Source organism: Melanerpes formicivorus, unplaced genomic scaffold (genome assembly GCF_026170545.1).
Source record: "Melanerpes formicivorus ecotype bairdi unplaced genomic scaffold, bMelFor1.0.p_v2 SCAF_20, whole genome shotgun sequence".
Taxonomy (NCBI): Eukaryota; Metazoa; Chordata; class Aves; order Piciformes; family Picidae; genus Melanerpes; species Melanerpes formicivorus.
In genome coordinates this window covers 9,420,549-9,442,178 of record NW_027142372.1, presented here as the reverse complement: position 1 = coordinate 9,442,178, position 21,630 = coordinate 9,420,549, and the positions used below count along the sequence as shown (strand labels likewise).

The 21,630-nt window shown below is 54.0% G+C and overlaps 1 protein-coding gene across 1 annotated transcript; it reads left to right on the top strand.

Moving 5' to 3' along the window:
* The first annotated feature begins 1,177 nt into the window (after positions 1–1,177).
* Positions 1,178–20,494, top strand: TCF25 (transcription factor 25). Its single transcript, XM_068150736.1, has 18 exons — positions 1,178–1,387; positions 2,217–2,381; positions 3,728–3,802; positions 4,722–4,846; positions 6,520–6,585; positions 7,816–7,898; positions 8,559–8,689; positions 11,217–11,316; positions 12,990–13,083; positions 14,062–14,154; positions 14,693–14,798; positions 15,777–15,936; positions 16,811–16,898; positions 17,462–17,620; positions 18,823–18,913; positions 19,134–19,213; positions 20,029–20,101; positions 20,257–20,494. The coding sequence occupies exons 1-18, from the start codon at positions 1,208–1,210 to the stop codon at positions 20,416–20,418; spliced, it is 2,031 nt and encodes a 676-aa protein (XP_068006837.1). The 5' UTR covers positions 1,178–1,207; the 3' UTR covers positions 20,419–20,494.
* The last annotated feature ends 1,136 nt before the right edge of the window (positions 20,495–21,630 follow it).

Below are 21,630 nucleotides of genomic sequence, written 5' to 3'. Positions count from 1 at the left end.
CAGAGCTTGTTGTCCCACTACCCCCTGCACACCACTGTAGTCTCCTTGATCATGGGTATCCCACTTGGCCATCTTCACTGTGTCCTCCCCAGGCTGTGTCCCAGCCATAACCCCACAGAGGAGCTGGTGGGATCCTCCCATGCCCCCCCCGCCAGACATCCCACCCATGTAACCCCACCCGCAAGCATCCTGTCCAACTTAGGACCCAGTTCAGGGGCCACGGGACCTCCTCCCTCATTCCTCTGCTCCCCCTAAATGTCTCCTGTGTATCCCTGCTCTCACATCAAGCTGTCCCTCTGGGTTCCTCCCAGCTTGTCCCCTGGCTCCCAGCTGTGTCCCCAGGCTATGTCCCACCAATGATCCCACATGGAGCCAGTGGGAATCCTCCCCATCATTTTCATGCCCTGAAACTGTCCCTGTGTGTCTGCAGGCCAGCCCCAGGCAGTCCTCTTGGATGGACTCTGTCCCACTTGTGACCCAGTAGAGTCTGTGAGACTCCCCCTACCCCCTTCCCTTGACATACCCATATGTCACCTTTGTCCCCCCAGGCCCATGCCAACCTGTCCCCAGGATCCCTTTGGTGTCCTGAGCTGTGTGCCACCTGGGACCCCACACAGCGTCCATTCCTCTGGGGTCCCGTGGGACTGTCCTCCCCATTCCTCTACCCGCCTAAACTGCCACACTGCATGCCTCCCACCCCTGGTGCACCCCAGACTGTCCCTTTGGCTTCTCTCCAGCCTGACCCCAGGTCTCACCCATGTCGACGGGATTTGTTTTGCCCATGATCCTCACCAGGAGCCGGTGGGAACCCCTCACCCCATTTCCACTCCTCCCAAACTGCCCACCTGCATGTCACCAGTCCTAGTCCCATCCCAAGCTGTCCCCTGGCTCCCACCCGTGTCCCCAGATTGTGACCCCGCACAGCGACCGCGAGAAAGTGGACTCTCCCACGCCCCTTCCTGCGACACACTTCACGTGGGGCGCGCAGCCGGTCCCGGCTGGGGCGCGGGGAACACGTGCGGGGGGCGGGGGCTAGAGGTAGTGTGGGGGGGGGTGTCAGCGGACGGGGCGGGGCCCGGAGGGCGGCTGTGCGCGTGACTCCGGCGGAGCACGCAGTGGGCGGGGTCGCGCAGGCTCAGTGGGCGGGGCAGAGCCGGGGCAGGCGGAAGCGTTCGTGCCGCGCCTGCGCCGTGCGTCCCCGGGCTCCATGTCGCGGCGGGCCCTGCGTCGGCTCCGGGGTGAGCAGCGGGGCCAGGAGGAGCCGGGCCTGGGCGAGCTGGGCCTGGATCCCGGCTCCGAGACAGCCCAGGAGGAGACACGGCCGCCAGTCGTCGGGAAGGGACCCCGCGGGCCGGTCCGCACCGGTGTCAGCAACCGCTTCGAGCTGGTGAGGAAGGCACAGGGCCGGGGCAGGGCTCTGGTCTTGTGGGGTGGCTGTGGAGGGGTGGCAGTGGCTATAGGCGGGCAGCTGGCATGGCAGTGGCCGTGTGAGATAGGACAGTAACTGTTGGAAGGGGGACAGTGGCTCAAGCGGGAGCGGCTGGGGTGATAGTGGCTGTGGAAGGGGTGGCAGTGGGATGGGACAGCTGGTGTGGTAGTGGCTGTTGGGCAGATGGCAGTGGCTGTGGGGGGTGGTGGTGGCTGAGGGTGGGCAGTGACTGAGGAAGGTTTGGAAGAGGATAGGTGGCTGTGACTGGGGTGACAGTTCACAGGAGGGACTGATATGGGGTCAAGGACCAGGTTGAGATTGAAGGGCTTGGAGTGATGGGCGACTGGGAGGCGCTAGGAGGCATAAACTGGAGCTGAACTGAGACAGAAGATCTGGATGCTATGGTACAGGATGTTGTCAGAGCTGGGCCTCAGTGTCAGGGTGGTCAAATGTGGGAAAACTGGTTTTAGGGGCATCCCTGTCCCCTTCCCAGTCCTACAGAGTCCTGGTTTGGGGTCAGAGAACAGCACAGATGGGTCTTTGGGGGTGACAGAGCCTGCTCCCTCCTCTCTGGCCACCTGCTGGGTGGCACACTTTAAATGAGGGGTTGTCCCCATCTACCTGCTGGAGAAGCCACTAGGGTGCTGAGCACTGTGCTGCTTCCATGCCATTTTTCTCTTCCATTTACAGGTTGGATCCCTGTGGAATTCTGTCTGCTGAGTGCAGGAGAGGGCAGAGCACAGCCCCATGCCAGCCATTCCTCCAGCTTTCCCATCTCTTTGCACAGATCCTCGCTGATGAGTCTGAGGATGAGCTGCTGCCTGGAGAGGAGCGAGCTGCTGCCCATCTCAGCAAGCAGAACGGGGCAGGAGGGAAGCAAGAAGGGGCTGTGCCTGAGGACACTGATGGTGATGGGCAGAGAGAAGAGGAGGAGGCAGAGCAGGACCAAACGGTAACTGCACAGTGATCTGCTGGTGATGGAGGCCATCACATGAGGCATGGAGAGAAGGTTTTGTGTCTCCCTGTCTCTGTATGCACTGAGGTGGTGACAGATGAGTGTGGTTCTCTTCCTTTGTCTCTTGGATTTGTTGGAGGTTGATGATATAGGGAGGCAGACTTTTGAGCAGGGCCTGGTGTGACAGGTCAAGGGGTGATGAGTTTAAACAAAATCACTGGAAGTGTCCAGGAGGAGGCTTGGTGGAGTCCTTGGTGCCATGGGTTAGTTGATTAGATGGTGTTGGGTGACAGGTTGGGCTCGATGATCTTGAAGGTCTCTTCCAACCTGGTTTAGTCCATTCTATTCTAAAAAGAGGGAGGTTTGGACTAGGAGAGAAGGAAGTAATTTTTTTTTACACTGAGGGTGGTAAGATCCTGACCCAGGTTGCATAGAGAATTGTGAGATGCCCCATCCCTGGAACCATTGGAGGTCTCTGGGGCTCTGAGCAACCTGCTGTAGTTGCACATGTCCCTGCTGACTGCAGGGCAGTTGGATTGGATGACTTGGAAGGTCTCTTCACACCCAAACTATTCTGTGATTCTAGGAATTCTATTCCAGAGGCTGAGGGAGTCAGCCTCAGGGGTAGGACACATGTTTCTTCCAAACATGATGTGTCCAAACTGTTTTCTTGCCTGATTTTGTGGTCCTGGACATTGATACAAAAGTGAGATGAGGTTTGCCTCTTACACTGGAAATGTTTAACCCTTACCTGTGCAAACCTTTGGTATTGTCTTCCATTTTGTGTCTTTATTTCCTCCTGTCTTGATTTCCTCTTTGTTTCTCAATCTTTGCTCAGTGAGAGCCTTGAAAGGCTGAAGCTGGTTTTGATATTCAGGTCTTCCTAGTTTCATAGTTTCATTCAGGGTTGGAAGGGACCACAAGGATCATCTAGTTCCAACCCCCCTGCCATGGGCAGGGACACCCCACACTAGATCAGGCTGCCCAGAGCCTCATCCAGCCTGCTCTTAAACACCTCCAGGGATGGGGCCTCAACCACCTCCCTGGACAACCCATTCCAGGGTCTCACCACTCTCATGGTGAAGAACCTCCTCCTCACATCTAGCCTGAATCTCCCCACCTCCAGCTTCATTCCATTCCCCCTAGTCCTATCACTACCTGAGATCCTGAGAAGTCCTTCCCCAGCCTTCCTGTAGCCCCCTTCAGATACTGGAAGGCCACAATTAGTCACCTCGGAGCCTTCTCTTCTGCATGTTGGTCTCTGTGGGAAATGCTTTTCTCCCCATGGATCTTCCATCCCTGTGGTCCATGGATGTGCTCTGACATCCCTTTTCTTTTCCCAGCCTGTGATGAGTAACAAGTCACGAAAGAAGAAGAAGAAAAGGAAAGCCAAGAAGGCCTCAGCAGGGGAGGCTGTGGTATGTCTCTGCTCTGAGAGTCGGTGGCTCTGCTGTTTTCTTCATTGGGGTTGGGGAAGTGACAGCTCTGAGGTGGCTGCAGAAAATGGTTTTGGGCAAAACTGCTGCTTTCTGGTGTTGTGCTCATTTAAAACCATGAAGTGGCAGCATCCAGTGGCTTGGGACTGGCACAGCTCTGCTTCAGGCCTGAAATCCTCACAGTGGTGGCTTCCTTCATCTCTGCTACAAGGCCTTGTGTTGGAGGAGGGATGATGTGAAGGATTTTGTATTTCCTTGATATTTTCTCTGCCCTACTTGGGAAGGTCTCCTGGTTCCACAGAGCTACACAGGGTTCTGGCTGCTGGCTGTCTCCCCATGCTCAGCCATGTACCATCTCCATGGTTGGACATCTGATATCCAAGTGCCAACAGGAGCACCTGCTCAGTGTTACCATCTAAAGCACTTCCAAGTGTCTTCTTGTGGGACATGTTCCATCCCCACAGTGGGGACTCAGATCTGGGGAGTACTTCATCCAGTGTGTGGTTCTTGTGGGTAGAGCCCAAGGGAAAGTGATAGGACCAGAAGAAACAGCCTCAAGTTGCCCCAGAGGAGGTTTAGGTTGGACATGAGGAACAATTTCTTCCCCCAAAAGGTTGTCATCAAGGCTTGGACCAGGCTGCCAGGGCAGTGATGGAGTCCCCATCCCTGGAGGAGTTTCAGAGCTGTGAAGATGTGGTGCTGAGGGTCATGGTGTAGAGGTGACCTGGCTGTGCTGGTTTCATGGTTGGACTTGATGATCTTCAAGATCTTTTCCAGCCAGAGCAATTCTGTGATTCTGTCCATGGAGGTGGGATGAGCTGAGGGACTTGGAGGCACTGGGTATGATCTCAGCTGGGGTGACTCATTCTGTAATAACTGCTTTGCTTTTTCCTGTCTTAAGGAAGACAATGACCTGGAGGACATCGACAGCCTGCTGGAGAAGATTGAGGACACCAATGAGCTGTCGCAGCAGACCCAGAGCGGAGTAATCACCGACAGCCGCCCGCTGCTCTACGTAGAGCACAGGTAGTGCTTGCTTCCAGCCCAGCTTTAGCCTGGCATCTGACAGGGATGGAGATCTGTCACCCAAAGGAAACCAGTTGGGAGCCTCCCAGCATGGGCTGGCCGTGAATTGAGGGCCTTGGCTTGAAAAGGGCTGTGGAAATGGTTGTGCACAGCTCTGTTTACAGCCACCCCTTAGAGCTGTGTTGGGTTTGGAGTGACTGGCATTCTCTTCTGCCCAGCCTGATTTGACTGGATGTTTGGACTAGACTAACCTCCAGAGGGGCTTTCCAGCCTCAACCATGCTGTCACTCTCTTGGAGAACCTCTGCAAAGGTGCTCAGAGCCCTGGCACTATATCAAGGTCTAGGATCAAACTGGCCTGGCCAGGTGACAGGCTGCATGCAGGTCAGGTGCTGTGATCAGCCAGCCCAGTACAGCCTTCAGAAGAGGGCTGAGCAGTGCCAGGAGGTAATTTCACCAGGAAAGCAAGTTAGACTGGTTTGACCTTTCCCTCTTGTCACCATCAACAAAGTGGACCAAGCACCAAGTCAGTCCCAGAGCTTGCCTCAGGCTTGAGATCTTTTACATCTGAACCTGTATCACTCTGGGAAACACATTAGGAAAGGTGTGTCCAGCATGTTTGGAAACCTTGGGCCGGTGGAGACACAGAATCTCCAAATCCTAGCATGGCTTGGACTAGAAGGGACCTCTGAAGATCATCTAGTCCAATCTCCCTGCTAAAGCAGGAGCACCCACAGCAGGCTGCCCAGGATCACAGTGTCCAGGTGGGTTTGGAATCTCTCTAGAGCAGGAGGCTCCACAACTTGTCTGGGCAGCCTGCTCCAGTGCTCCAGCACCCTCACAGCAAGGAAGTTTTTCCTCGTGGTCAGATGGAGTCTCCTGGATTCCAGTTTGTGGTTGTTGCCCTTTTCCCTGTCACTGAGCACCACTGAGAAGACCCCATCTCTTGCCCCTCAGCCTTTAGCTCTCCCTCATTGAGAAGATGCCCTCTCAGGCTGCTCTTCTCCAGGCTGAACAACCCCAACTCTGTCCTCACAGCAGAGGGAGTTATGTTTCTGACCACATCTGTAACCCTAATCCCTCAGCTGGCCAGTGCTGGATCTCAGCCTTCCCACTCTCTTCAGGCCCTGCTTGGTGGACAGCAGAGAAACCCTCCAAAACACATCTCCCTTCTCTGAGCCAAAGGTTAGATCAAGAGACCTGTGGCTGTTGTTGCACTTTGGTACAAGATCATTGTAGTTAAAAATCATATTCTAGTCCTTGCCAGCCCCCATGCAGTGATGGGGGCACATGCCCCCCCGCAGCAGCTATCTCATGTTCTCCAAGCACACAGAGCCCAAATGGAGCTTGTCCTGGGGTTATCCCAGGCTGAGAGCCCAGCTCCCCTGGAGAGGGCAGCAGCAGCATTCCCAGCTCCATGCCTTCCTTGCAGCAGAGCATGAAGGAAGCATGGTCTGCTCAAATGGGGCTTTCAGTGCCTCCTGATAACTTTCTGATCATTTTTAATCTCCTTCTGTGAGCTGTGTCCTACCAGGGCAGATTTGTGTAACAGCTCAGGGCTTGGCCAGAGGCAGTTTGAGTCACAGAGCACTCGGTGTGGATGGAGAGGACTCAAGTGTGGGACTTTGAGCTGTGTTTAACTGGTGGTAACTTTTCCTTCTTATTCTTTCTTAGAAACCTGAACCCAGAGAATGAGTTGAAGAGATACTTCGGGGCTCGTGCTGTTCTTGGTGATCAGAGGTTAGTCCAGGATTTAACACCAAACCCTCTCACAGTAGGAGTTGCTGTGTCTGTCCTTCCCTTGGTGTGACCTTCCCAGCCTCCAGTGCCACAGCTGGGCACGGAATCCAGGGCTCAAAGTGTCTAACTCATTCATGGTTGGGAGAGGAGAATATCTTTGGTGGTATGTGCGAGGAGAGCAAGACTTCTCCAGGCATTTGCTAGCGTTTGCTTTTTCCTCTGCTGATTGCCCCTGTCATTACTGTTGAAATACCCTCCTAAAGTACTTGCTTACAGAACAGATTTTTAGGTTTTTCTTCTTTCTCCCACATTTTGTCTCTTTTGCTGTTCCAAAGTCTCTGATGTGTTAGAGTGGACCCTGAAGACCTTCCGGGGGTCTTGCACACTTGCTTTCAGGAACCAGGGAACCTCCTGCTGCTTGAATGTGAGGCTTCCATGCAGTTCCCTCTTGCACTGTGGTCAGTGTTACCCAGAGAACCCCAGCTCTGGCAGAATCCCAGCATGGTGGGAGGTGAAAGGGACCTCTGGAGATCATCTAGTCCAACCTCCCTGCTAAAGTAGGGTCACCCAGAATCAGAATGTCCAGCTGGGTTTGGAACCTCTGCAGAGAAGAAGACTCGCAGCCTCTCTGGGCGGGCTGGGCCAGTTCATGAGCTGTGTGAAAAGGGTACATGTAAGAAGTGTGTAAGCTCAGAGCAGTGGTGGTGGAAGCAGGACCCTTCTTGGAGAGAGTCAGTGGATGAATATTTAGTGCATGAGGGAGAAGCAGCAATTCCTCACTGAGGAGGCTGAATTCCTCCTACCCTGAGCTAATACATTGGTTGTGTTTGTGAGCATGACTTAAGCCAAACCAGTCAACATTTGAGGGCACTGCTGGGAAGGGAGATGAGTCAGTGGGCTATGGGCCTCTCCTAATTGGGCCTGGGAAGCTGTTTGAAGCAGCTGAGACCTTGGCAGGAATGAAAACAGGGAAGAGAAGCTATTGAAGTGGAAATGCTGGAGGCACTGGCTGGCTCAGAGTGGGATGGTTCCAAGTGAGGCCGAGCCTGAGCGAAGGTATGTTGTGTCTCGAAGGCAAATATGTTGAAGCTCCCTGTGGCAGGGCTGTGGCTGTGGGAGAAACTGGGTCTCTCTTTTTCCTTTTTTTTTTTTCCCTGAGTCATCCTTTTTTTGCCCCATTTCACTGTGTTAGAGCAGAGGAATGGTGACCTGTGGTGGTTATCTCCCCAGGCCCAGGCAGCGGCAGCGGCAGTACGTCCGCAGCACGTGGCTGACGGCTCCCAAGAATACTTGGCCACGCTACAGCAAAACAGGTGAGGCTCTCAGTGCCACCTCCTGCAGCACCACCACTCTGGCACAGTCAGCTGATTTCTCCAGCTGGGCTTTCCTGGAGCCTCAGAATCACAGAATCATTAAGGTTGGAAAAGATCTCTCAGATCATCCAGTCCAACTGTCGACCCAATGCCACCACGCCCTTGTCCTTAACAACCTGCCTGGGCACCATGTGTGGATGTTGCCTCTGGAGAGATGAGAAGGGAGTGGAATTTTCTGTGACTTTGTGAAACCTCATTTCCCTTTGGACCCATGATGGGAATGAGCTTCCTGTGTGAGAACTGTTACAGGATCACAGGATGTTAGGGGTTGGAAGTGACCTCTGAAGGTCGTCGAGTCCAACCCCCCTGCCAGAGCAGAACCATAGAATCTAGCACAGGTCACACAGGAACACATCCAGATGGGTCTTGAATGTCTCCAGAGAAGGAGACTCCACAACCTCCCTGGGCAGCCTGTTCCAGTGCTCTGTGACCCTCACAGTGAAGGAGTTCTCCCTCGTGTTGAGGTGGGGGGTTGTTGTTGTATTTGATGATCTTAAAAGATCTCTTCCAACCAAACCCATTCCATGATTCTGTAAGAGTAGAAGCTCTGCTGATGTGCTAGCAGGGTGGTGGCACCCACCTCTCCCCTGCACCCCCCAGGTATTACCATGCAGCTGCTGGACACCAGGAGAGGGGTTCAGCACTTCACCTTTGAGCACCATCGTGAATACCAGCAAGTGCAGTTCAAGTTCCTGGACGCTGTGGAGTCCATGGACCCCAACAACATTGTGGTACGTTGTAGGACTGGGTGGCCCACGCTCTCACCTCCTGTGTTTCCTGGCAGGGCACGTGGGTGATGCATCCCAGGGCTTATTTTTCTGCCCTCTCATTCTGAGCCCTGCATCCCCTCTGTGTGGGGCGAGGCAGGGTTGCTCACTGAGCTCTCTTTCCACCTTATTGATATGGTAAGTGGCCTCCTTGGTATGAGTAAGGTCCAGGGGCTTGTGGCTGAGCCTTGGTGGCTTTACCCAAGCATGCCAGGTAGCTGTGAGGAAGAGGAGCCTATCAGAACTGCCCATTTGGCTGAAAGGAGAGGAATGAAAGCTGCCCTTGTCTCAACTCTTAAGCTGGGAAAGGAGAAATCATGTATCAACCCATCTTTAACTGGGAAATCTATAAATACACTGTTAGTGTCAGCTCCAGCATGGATGAAATATGTCTTTTCTTGGTATTTCAGCAAAACAGGCTTTGTGTGGCAGCTCCTCAGGCGTGTCCAAGCTCATTAGGCTGTATGGTAACATTTATAGTTTGGAGCGATAAGCAGCAGGGAAATTGCTCTGCACCCTACTGTCCATAACTGAGGTATTTTTGCTCTGCAAACCTCCTGGCCACATGAGCTGGGATCCATGCCCTGGAGAAGTTCCTTAAAGAGCCCATTGTCTGCTAAATAAAGTTTGATTTCCTCCTGCTTTCCCACCCTCGGCTCACAGCCACTGCTCCCTCCAGCTCATCAGTTCTGCCTGCTGACTGTACCCAGTGGCTCCCAGTCAGCCTGGTAGCTGGTGGCCCCAGGACAGCTCAGGCATGGGTTGTGCAGGTTTTCCTCCATGCCTCATAGTCTTGATGCTCTGTCCCTTTTTGGTGGGTCTGAATATAGAATCATTAAGGTTGGAAACGATCTCCGAGATCATCAAGCCCAACCATCAGCCCAACACTGTGTCATGGCCATTAAACCAGGTCTCTCAGCACCACATCTCCACAGCTTTGAAACTCCTCCAGGGATGATGACTCCACCTCCTCCCTGGGCAGCCTGGTCAAATGCCTGACCACCTTCAGTAAAGAAATTTTTCCTAATAGCCAACCTAAACCTCTCTTGGTGTGCACCTTGAGGCCATTTCCTCTCATCCTATCACTGGTTACTGGAGGGGCAGAATCACAGAACCAATAGCTTTGAAGATCTCAGCATCTCAATGTATTTCAAACCCTTCTGTGAATCTCTGAGTTCCATCAGCTTTAGTCTCCCATTTTCCTGTCCAAGGTGGTAATCTAACAGGAGGGTTCAGTGGGTCTGGTTTGAAGATACTCCACCAGCTTTAGTCTTTCACTTTCCTGTCAAGGGTTAAATCTGGGTTTACCAATGCCAGTTCCTGGTGCTAACCACAGCCCAATTGAACTCAAGCCCAGATCAGCCTTGCTGTTGTGGTTTCACCATGCAAAATGTTATTTTTTGGGAGCCCTGCTCAGTGTGTTTTCTCCCCTTGACAATGGATTAAAAATGTCTTGCTGCTGAATTAAGAGTGAATGAAGAGCAGCTTTTCCCCCATCACAGCAACCCTCAGTGCTCCATCCCTTCCAAAACAGACTAGAAAGGAACTTCAGAGTGAGTAAGGAAGTGGTAAAACATCAAACAAGTGGCACTGAGGCAAAGGACAGACTAAACACGAAGGCTTTGTGCTGTAGGTGGCCACACTGGCCACCACCCTGCAGATGTGCAACATCTGGAGCTTCTGAAGCTGTATTATTTCACTTTAGGGGTAGAAAGGCCACCCAGGACTCAACAGTGGGATTTGAAGCAGCTTCAGTAGCTTCACATTAAGCTTGAGTTTTAGGTGCTTGGTGAAAGTATCTCAGTTTAAACACTGAGTGAACGTAGAGGCTGTTCAGGTTAAGCTTCTGTTCTGAAGCCTGGAAATAACAAATCCATCTTTAATCCATTAAGCATTCCACAACTGGAATTGGAATAGGTGTGTCCAAATGTCCTCTCAGTACTGAGAGGAAGCAAAAACCTCATCAAATCCTCAGCATTGTGTAGGGATGGAGAATAAACCAGAAATGCTGTTCTGCCTCTGCCTGCCCTGTGAATCTTGTGAGCAGCTCTGGGCCCTCACCTTCAAAAGGAGCTGGTGGAGCTGGAAGAGTTGCAGAGGAGGATGGCAGAGATGATCAAAGGCTTGGCATGGCCTCGGCACTGGAAAAGCTGGGCCAGCCGGGAGGGAGCTGCCTGGGGGAAGCTGCAATCAAGGGTTTGGATCCTGAGTGGGGCAGGGAGAGTTCTCTGCCATCTTCTCTATCTTAAGCATCTGGTTCTGGGGACAGGGCAGGCTGAATGTCTGCTCTGATCAGCATGGCTGTTCATAGGCTCCTTTGATCCCTAGTTTTGGCCTTTCACCTGCAGTGTGTCCCCAGCCTGGCCCTGAACTGCCTGATGGCTCTCCGATGGTGTGGGATGGGATTTCTTTTCCTTCAGGCCCAGGACCAGTGCCTTACACAAAGCAGTGATTTGTGCCATCATGTAACCTAACTGCTGCTTTCCTCCAGCTGCTGCTCCAGATGAACCCATACCATGTGGACTCCCTCCTGCAGCTCAGCGACGTGTGCCGGATGCAGGAGGATCAGGAGATGGCCCGAGACCTCATAGGTAAGAGCTGAGGTGAGGAGCAGATGCCCTGCTGTGAATTAGTGGAGTTGGTGCATGTTTGGGGCTCTTTTGACAGAGAAGCAGCAAAGCAGAAGGGTTTTGACCCAGTGCCTGTGACTCAAGGCCAAGTGTTTATGGCCCAGCATGATCCTGCAGAGCAGAAGCTTTGCTGGAGAGACCTGAAGAGCCAGACCTGCTTGTGTGGCTAAAGAACATCAACATTCACCTTCAAAATGAACAGAAGGATAGTCTGGACATCTCTAGCTCCTCTCTTGGAGGAAGAGGGTCTGATGTGGTAGCTGCAAAATAGAGCAGTGAGAGGGTCTGCTCTAGAAGCTCAGTGGCAGCTCCTCCAGGCTAGCCTGACTCTCCTTCCTCCCACCAGCAGCGTGTCAGGCTCTGCCCCTGGCTGCCTGGCTGCCTGTTTGGTAACCAGGGCATGTGCTCTCCAGCATGACCAGAGGGGCCGGAGGCAAAGTGAGGACAGGAGCTTGGGCTGCCACATGGAGATAGTTGTGGCAGAGCCAACTTCAATCCCAGGCTTCCTCCAGGAGAATCATAGAATCATACAATTGTTTAGGTTGGGAAAGACCCTCAAGATCACTAAGTCTAACCTTTCACCCAGCACCAGCAGGTCACCACTAAACCAAGTCTCTCAGCACCACATCTCCACAACTGTAAAACTTCTCCAGGGATGGGGACTCCACCACTGCCCTGGGTAGCCTGGGCCAGGCCTTGACAACCCAAGGGGAAGAAATTGGTCCTCATGCCCAGCTTAAACATCCCATGGGGCAACTTGGGGCAGTTTCCTCTTGTCCTGTAGCTTGTTCTTTAGGAGACCAACCCCTGCCTCCAACATCTTTTTCAGGGAGTTGTAGAGAGCCACAAGGTCTCCCCTCAACCTCCTTTTCTCCAGGCTGAACACCCCCAGTTGCCATGTGGAAAGAGCTGCTTTTCACAGCCAGAGTGTGATGCCTGCAGAGAAGAACAAGGCTCACTTGCCTTGGTAGCTGCTGTGCTCATGTTCTCTGAATCAGCTTTATACCTTGCTAGGCTGTGCATAACCTTATTTCATGGGTGCCAGAGCTCTCAGAATCCCCAAATCCCAGCATGGTGGGAGTTGAACCTCTGAAGATCATCCAGTCCAACCTCCTGCTAAAGCAGGGTCACCCACAGCAGGCTGCCCAGGATCACAGTGTCCAGGTGGGTTTGGAATCTCTCCAGAGGAGACTCCACAACCTCTCTGGGCAGCCTGCTCCAGTGCTCCAGCACCCTCACAGAAAGGAATTTTCTCTTGTTCAGGTGGAACCTCCTGGGTTCCAGTTTGTGCTTGTTGCTCCTTGTCCTGTCACTGGGCACCACTACAAGAGTCTGGCCTCATCCTCTTGCCCCCATCCCTTTAGCTGAGCGTTGAGTAGATCCAGGCTGAACAGCCCCAGGTCTCAGCCTTTCCTCCTCACAGAGATGCTCCAGGGCCCTAAGCATCTTCATAGCCTCTGTTGGACTCTCTCCAATTGTTCCCTGTCTCTCCTGAACTGGGGATCCCAGAACTGGACCCAGGATTCCAGCTGTGGCCTCACCAGGGCAGAGGAGGATCAAATCAATGTGTTGTGAGCAGCAGCGTGGCTTGCTGGGGTGGTGACATGCCCTGACACTGTCCTCTCTCTCCACAGAGCGGGCTCTGTACAGCCTGGAGTGTGCTTTCCACCCTGTGTTCAGCCTCACCAGTGGGACCTGCAGGCTGGACTACCGCCGGCCGGAGAACAGGTACGTGGCACGTGTCTGCTGGAGAGCCGCCGCGGCCTGCCCTGCCCTGCTCGGGCCATGGAGACCCAGTCACCACCTCTGCTGCTTCACCCACGCTGCTGAAGGACCTTGAACATCCCTTTCTGTCAGAACAAGCTCAGCAAAGCGGCACCAAGGCTCCTCAGATGGGTGCCAGGGTACCAGCAGCTCTTGGCACTGGGCTTTGAGAGCATTCCCTTTCCCAAGGGATTTCTAGGTGGAGCACTGATTGTTCCTCCCCATCACATCCTTCTCATGTCATTAGTATCCAAAACAGCTCTTTGGTTGGGTTTTGTTTTTTATCACAAAGACTCCTGGCTGTGCTTGGTCACTGTGCTGCCTGCCCAGCCTTCATCCCTAGCACTCCTCCTAGCCCAGCTCTTTATGTAACAGCAGCTCTGCAGCTGCAGGAAAGGTGACTTTATGCCGGGGATTTTCCAGTCAGCTGACCCAAGTCATCTCTCTCCTGAACTGCTGCTGTACCTGGAGCTTGCTCACATCTCCACTACCTGCTCTCTGATGGGCTCTGTGCCATTTGTGACCTGAATGCTTGGCTCTCCGACACCGGTTTGGATGTCAGTCCTGCTCCTGTACATGTTGTGTCACTGTCCCCATGCTGATGGGCAGGCTGGGGCAAGGCAGGATGCAGATTTTGGGGCTTTCCTCCTTCCTCTTGTCCTGACACGTTACTTGGTCTGCAAGAGCACGAGGCTGAGGGCTGTAGAGAGCAGAGATGGAGTTGACCATGGGTTTATTGCCCCTGTGCTTGCACAAAGTGATGACAAAAAGGGAAAGTAGGGGAACAAGAGGGTCTGTGGCACCCCAGCTGCACCAGGCTGGGTTCTCTGGACTCTTCAGGGAATGAGGAGCTGATTCTGACTGTGTGTCCCTATTCCTGAGTGGCATAAGGTTCTTCTCTCCATGTCTGGCTTCTAAACCCTGCTCCTGTTCCAAACTCAGGGCTTTCTTCCTGGCCCTCTTCAAGCACCTGATGTTCCTGGAGAAGAGAGGCTGTCCCCGGACAGCCTTGGAGTTCTGCAAGTTGATCTTGAGGTGAGTATCACCACTGAGGGCTGTGGGATGGGGCAGGATGTCCCAGTCTTGAGGGAACTACAGACTGAGCCTAACCTGGCTGGGACAGGAACACTGGAGATGTTCTACTGCTCCCACCCTCAGTGAGGGCCTGTTTCTACTCCTTAGAGGTGCAGCATCACAGGCTAGTTTGGGGCACTTGCTTTTATCTGTGGTGCTGCTTTGGAGAGAGGTGGTGGTTGAGGAGGAGTTTTGACCCTTGGTCTTGACTGCTGAGCTGTGGGCCTTGCTGGTCCACAGAGCTCAGTCTCTGAAGCAAATGTGTGATGGAGTCTGCAGCCTGCTTGTTCTGTGGCAGTCATTCCTCCTGGGTGGTAGCAGGGGCCAGCACCCATCTGCAGCACATTGCACCATCAGCCTGGCCTTGCAGGAACGATTGTGTTCCCATTAGCTCCATTTGCTGAGTCACAGAGCTCTCTGGATGCCAGTGGGGAAGTCTTGTTTCGCTTCAAAACGAGGGCAGCTTTTGTGACACCGATTTTGTTCCCTCCCCCTCAAGCCTGGATCCAGAGAACGACCCTCTCTGCGTGCTGCTGCTGATCGACTTCCTGGCCCTCCGAGCCAGAGAGTACAGCTTCCTGACCCGCATTTTCCAGGAGTGGGAGGTGAGCTGCCTGACTGACATGGGACACAGCTGATTCCTGGGGCTCTCCCTACCTGGGCTGGCAGAGCAGAAGGTTTTTGTAGCCAGGATGAGGCTTTGAGGGTTCTCTCACGGCCAGGCTGGTGTCCCAACAGCGTTGGGATGACCCATAAAGGCTGAGACGTTTGTTCTTGTGATCCTGGTACCCTGCAGACAATTGAAGGAGTTGCTTACTCAGTTGTGGAGGCACCAAGCCAGCAGTTGGAGTGTTAACTTCATCCAGCAAGCTATCCTGTGTGCCCAGGTGCCCAAGAAGGTCAATAGCATCCTGGCTTGGATCAGCAATAGCACACTATTGCTATTGTTCCCCTGTGCTGAGCACTGGCAAGGCCACACCTCAAATTCTGGGTTCACTTTTGAGCCTCTCACTTCAAGGCCAGTAAAGTGCTGGAGCAGGTCCAGAGAAGGGCCATAAAGCTGGTGAGGTCTTAGGAGGAACAGCTGAAGGAACTGTGGTTGTTCAGCCTGGACAAAAGGAGGCTGAGTGGAGACCTTCTGGCTTTCCACAGCTCCCTGAAAGGAGGGTAGAGCCAGGTGGAGGTCAGTCTCTTCTCCCAAGCAACAAGCAACAGGACAAGAGAAAATGGCCTCAAGTTGCCTCGGGGGAGGTTTAGGTTGGAGATGAGGAAAAATTTCTTCCCTTGGAGAGTTGTCAAAGCCTGGCCCAGGCCTTCCAAGCCAGTGGTGGAGTCCTCATCTCTGAAGGGGTTTCAGAGCCATGGAGGTGTGGTGCTGAGGGACATGGTTTAGTGGTGACCTGGTGGCGCTGGGTTAGCAGTTGGACTTGGTGATCTTAAAGGTCTTTCCCAGCCAAACCATTCTGTGATTCCATGGCTCTGTGATTGGCCAAGAGAGAATCCCCGCCCTGTGCACGGCTCAGCTGCATCCAGAGGGTTCTGCAGAGCATCATTTCCCGCTCAACCTCTCTCTGATCTTGCAGAGTCACCGGAATCTGTCCCAGCTGCCCAATTTTGCCTTCTCGGTGCCGCTGGCCTATTTCTTCCTGAGCCAGCAGGAAGAGCGCCCGGAGCTGGAGCGAAGCCAGGCCCGGGAGAGAGCTGCCCGGCTCGTCCAGCTCGCCCTGGTCATGTTCCCAAGCGGTAGGTCCGTCCCCGCTCCTATGTCCACCCCTACCAGCAGCTCCGTCCCCACCAGCTTTGCTGCTCTTTTCATCTGCCAGAGTGAAGCTGGATCACAGCTGCAGAGGCAGTGCTTTGCCCGTAGGTTGCAAACAGTGGGAGCTGGGAGCCCTGACTCACAGGGTGATGTAGGCAGTGCCAGATACCTGCTTCTGGGGTGACAATGGTGGGATTCGGTCCTTGGAATGAGGGAGCAGCTCCTGCTTCTTCCCTAGAGCCAGTCACGGGGGTGTAATTTGGGGGAGGATGAGAACTGGAGGCCTGGAGCAGATAAAAGGTTTCCCAGCAGTTTTTCCCAGCACAGAGCCAATGAGTTTCTCCTGGCCTCCCCTCCAAGGCACTGCTCTGCCTTCACTGAGCTCCCCACAGCCACCCATCCCTCCTCCTTTCATCCCGTTCATGCTGCTGCCCATGAAAGGAGATCCACAGCCCCTCTGGGCCTGGAGGAGGAGGGTGTGCCTTCATCAGCAGGAATAACCAGCTCTGGAACAGAGCTTTTGTTTGTGTTGGCTGAAACCATCTCCTGGCTGCTTGTCACGGTGGCCAAGATAAAGGCCTCGTTCACATTCAAAGGCCAGCAGCTCAAAGTGCAGAAAATTGCACCTTCTGTCACTGGGAGCACAAAAAAGTTTGGGGTTTGTTTACTCTCTGTCCATTTCCATCATTCACGTGGAGACCAACATGCAGCATCAACCTCTCAGCAGCCTTCTCACCCCCTCCCCACGATGTGGGTCCTATTCAGTGCTCTTAGAGGTGCTGGATCCCCAGCTTGGGGTTGTCTCCACCTCTCCAGGCTGCTCCTCACTCCACATGCTCCTCTGACTTCCTTCCACAGTCCTGATGCCATTGTTGGATCACTGCAGCGTGCAGCCTGACGCCAGGGTCGCATCCCATTCCTTTTTTGGATTGAATGCTCAGATAAGGTAAGACCTGGGGATGTTGCTGGTCAAGAGAAAGGATCCATTTGGCCCTTAGTGGGGATTTTGCTTACTCAGGCAGCTAATGGAGGTAGAAAACTCCCAAGGAGAGCATTTGGCTTTCCTGAGTAGGCTGTTAGATGTTTCCACAATGGATTCCCACCATGGATTCCCACCAGGTACCGCTGACAGACCCACCTCACCTTACCATGATGGGTCAGGAGTTCAGGCTGGGGCTTGCTGGGACCTGTAGTAAGGGTGCAGGACGTGTGCATGCTCTCAGGGCAGGCTGTCTCCTGACAGTCTGGGTTTCCCTGACACGTGGTTCTCGCCACACAAGTGGCCTCCCCCTCGGGTCATGGCAGCCTTCGCTTTCATCTCCTGCCTCTGCTTATCCCAAAAATAGATGGAGGCAGAAGAGCTGGTGGAGGAGGTAGATGGAAATAGGGAAGCAGGGAGCCTGAGAGTCCTCTCCTCCTGTTCTCACGCTGAAGCACAGTGTGGAGACGATCCCTTGGCCAGGACCTGCAGGTGAGGAGATTGCCCTGAATAACCACTGTCTCCCATAGCCAGCCCCCTGCCTTGAACCAGCTGACGTCCCTCTACGTGGGGAGGACTCACGCCCTGTGGAAGGACCCAGCCGTCATGGCCTGGCTGGAGACCAACGTCCACGAGGTTTTGCGCATGGTGGACACCCAGGACCCGTTGGTGGAGGAGTCTGAGCACAAGTGAGTATGGCAGGGCTGAGGGGCAAGGCTCTTGTACCAAGTATGATGCTGAGAGATGGGGGTGGAGCAGCATGAGGAGCTCGTGAGAGGAGCTCATGCCTGTGTTGGGACTTAAAATCACAGAATCATTTTGATTGGAAGAGACCTTTAAGATCATCAGGTCCAACTGTTAACCCAGCACTGCCAGGTCACCACTAACCTATGTCCCTCAGCACCACAGCTCCATGGCTTTGAAACCCCTGCAGGGATGAGGACTCCACCACTGCCCTGGACAGCCTGGCCCAGGCCTTGATAACCCTCAAGGGGAAGAACTTGTTCCTCATGTCCAACTTCTTCTGGTGCAATTTGCTGTATTTTCTTCTTGTCCTGTCACTTGCTTCTTGGGAGAAGAGAATGATCCCCTCCTCCTTCACAGAATCACAGAATCCTAGAATCAAATCACAGAGTTGTTTTGGCTGGACAGGAACTTCTAAAATCATCAAGTCTCCACAAGGCCTCAAGGGACCCATAACTGATCTGATGGTGGCTGCTGACACTAAGGATCACACCGTGGGGCTGGGAGGACAGGAGCTTTTCCCTGGACAGGCATTCACAGAATCACAGAATCCCAGCATGGGATTGGTGGGGGTTGGAAGGGACCTCTGAAGATCATGTAATCCAACACCCTCCTAAAGCAGGTTCACCCAGAGTGGTTTGCTCAGGATCACAATGTCCAGGCAGGTTTGGAATCTCTCCAAAGAAGGAGACTCCACAGCCTCTCTGGGCAGCCTCCTGCAGGGCTCCAGCACCCTCACACCAAAGAATTTTCTCCTCCTGTTCAAACAGAACCTCCTGGGTTCCAGTTTGGGTCTGTTGCTCCTTGTCCTGTTGCTGGGCACCACTGAGAAGAGTCTGGCCCCAGTTTAGTGCTTGGAAATACTTCCCAGCTTTGAGTAGCAGAAGAGGAGCATTAGGTCTTGTCCTACAGCAGAGCTGCTTTGTTCTGCTGACCTGGTGAGAGATCTTTGCAGTGTCCCTGAGCTGTTCTCACTCATCTGAGGTCAGCAGCTGGCAGGTGACTTTGCTGTCATCAGCTCTGTCCAAAACAGCACATCCCCCAGAGCTGGGGATGACGCTGATGGTGCAGCTAGGGAAGCAGGAATGTCCATCTGGCTGTGCCACGGTGTGCTCCAGGCAGTCTTCTCTCCCTGTCCCCACTGCAGGAGGAAGATGCGATACCAGAGTGCCCCCAGGAATATCTACCGGCACGTCATCCTCTCTGAGATGAAGGAGGCCACCACGGCTCTGCCTCTGGTGAGGGGCCCTCATGGGGCACATTGGAAACCCCAACCACCAGCAGGAAGCATCCTCATTCCCCAGCTTCTGAGGGTGGCACAGAAGGGGTTGTACATGGGCAGGACAGGCTGCAGTGAGTGCCCAGTTCTGTCCAGCTGGTCCCACCATCACCATGTCTTGGTGTTTTGTTGCTATTACTGACACAGCTTCACTCCTTTTTCCTTCTCCCTTCCTGCAGGAGGTGACCTCACAGCCAGTGATGGGATTTGACCCTTTGCCTCCTCTGGACTCCATCATTTCCTACACCAGACCAGAAAGGTATCTCCTCCTTCTCCTCCTTCTCCTCCTTCTCCTCCTTCTCCTCCTTCTCCTCCTTCTCCTCCTTCTCCTCCTTCTCCTCCTTCTCCTCCTTCTCCTCCTTCTCCTCCTTCTCCTCCTTCTCCTCCTTCTCCTCCTTCTCCTCCTTCTCCTCCTTCTCCTCCTTCTCCTCCTTCTCCTCCTTCTCCTCCTTCTCCTCCTTCTCCTCCTTCTCCTCCTTCTCCTCCTTCTCCTCCTTCTCCTCCTTCTCCTCCTTCTCCCCCTTCTTCCCCTTCTCCCCCTTCTCCTCCTTTCCACATTGGCACAGCCAGCGCATTCCCAGCACACCCTCAGCCCCAGGCCTGGCTGCCTGTGGGCACTTGAAGCTGCCATGCTCCTCCATGTAGGAGCAAGATCCACCCAGTTTGTGGTGCTACCAAGAGGCAGGACTGGTTCTGCCGCATCCCATAGTGGTCACTGTTGGAGGCGGTGGCTGTTGACAGCCTTTGAGGCCACTGGGGAACTTGGGCTGTTGTTTAACTGGGGTGGTTTGGGGTAAGCACTTGTTTGAGTGCAGGCAGATGAAAGGTAAAAGCAAAGTCCACACATTTCATGTAGTGACCTACCTCAGACCCAGCCTGGCAGCACAGTTTTGCCCAGAGTTCAGCTGCTTGGGGTGGGAAACCCCTGGAAACCCCCACAAACCGCCATCTCTGGATCAGGGATGGCTCTGGAGCAGCCACACGATGCTCTGGTCAGCAACATGGCTCTCTCCACACTGGTCCAGGTCCAGTTCCAAGCCACCCTTGAAGCATGCTGTGCCTTTTGTATTTCAGGACGAACCAAGCCTCCTATGAAAGCACTTTATCTCTCTTCTTCCGCTCCCTGTTGCCAAACTTTAACCTGCAGGTAGGTGTGGGCAGAGCAGAGCTCTGTGCCGCTGCCGGAGCTTCCACTGCACTGGGAGCGGCTCCTGGCAGCAGTAGCGCCTGAACGTCAGCTCGTGGAGCAGCTCCATGTGTCTTTGGCAGCAGCTTTGTCTCTCCAGCTCCCTTCTCTTGCAGGGGGATGTCAGGCATGACGGGGACAACGAGGCTGGCGCGGGGCAGGAGCTCAACCAGGGGGTGAACAGGCTGATGGCGGCCATGCGGGACATGCTGGCCAACATCCAGTTCCAGGAACCCCCCCGAGATGACAATCCTGAAGGCGATGGAGACTGGGACTGAGCTGAGAATGTGTTCCCCTCTTCCCCCCAAATCTCTCTGTAACCACCCCCTCCTCCAATAAAGCCATGCAAACCTCTTGCTGTGGGGATGGGCTTTGTTCAGGGCTGTGGGGCTGACACTGCCAGCACCTTCCTGGTCCCTCGGGGGTGGTGAAGACAGTCTGAACGTGGCAGAACTAATCTACAGCAGCTGTCCCTCAGCCCCACGTCAGCTTAGGCCCCTTCTGGCCTCCTCCAAGAACATTTTCCACCCCCTTTCCCAGCTTCTTTCCCTTGACCCATTCATCAACCTAAAACCTCCCACCCCCACTGTCCTTTCCTTGCCTTCTGAGCCCTTCATGCTTCCCCCACCCTGAAACCCTCCACCCTGTTCCCCTTATCTTGCTGACAGCATCCCCACTCTAATGCCACTCCTTAAAGGGCTTCTGCTGAGGAGCTGCATCTCTCAAGTTGTGCCGCAGCCGTTTGATCCTGCCGGGAGCTGCCAAAACCTCCATGCACACCTCCCCCCCACCTTTGTTTTCTGCCTTGTAGAGCCAGGAATGAGGGCAGCAGTGTTCCAACCTTGCTGCCCAGAAAGCTTTTTTGTTTTCTGCTGTGTAATGGTGTGTTTGTGGCTTTAATGCTGAGCAAGGATGCAGGGAATAAATCCTTGGGGATGGGGCTGGAGCAGGTCTGTGGCCCCAGCCTCATCCCAGTCCCACTGGAGCTTCATGTGCTCGGATTTGCAGACTCTGCATTTTCTGCTGATGAATTCACAGCACGTACCAGCAACGTGGTGACCCACCATGACAATCTGAGCCTTTCCCCACCCCCTCCACGTTCCCATCCTCATCCAGCTGAGCCTTCTTTATCCCAGCTGGAGCCAGGAGCTGTCGTGTGCCGCGGGGAAAGGCTCCCAGCACGGATGCAGCCACTGGGAATGACTGCGAGACTCAGCCTTTTCATGGAGCTGTGAATAGCTCTTTGGCAGCTTGGCAGCTTCGGGCATCAACACCAAACCAAAGGCACATGATGGTCAGATGGGGACTAAGCCACCCCCCCCCCCAGAGCCTGCCTGGCCTCCCTCTGGTGCTGGGGTTTTGCCTGTTTAATCCCATCTTTGACAATTCCTGTTGGATCCATTGCCCATCCTGCTGCGAAAGACCTTCCCCCAACCTGGGTCAGGCAAGGCCAGTGGGGAAGGTGAGGGAGGAACAACTTAAATCTTGCA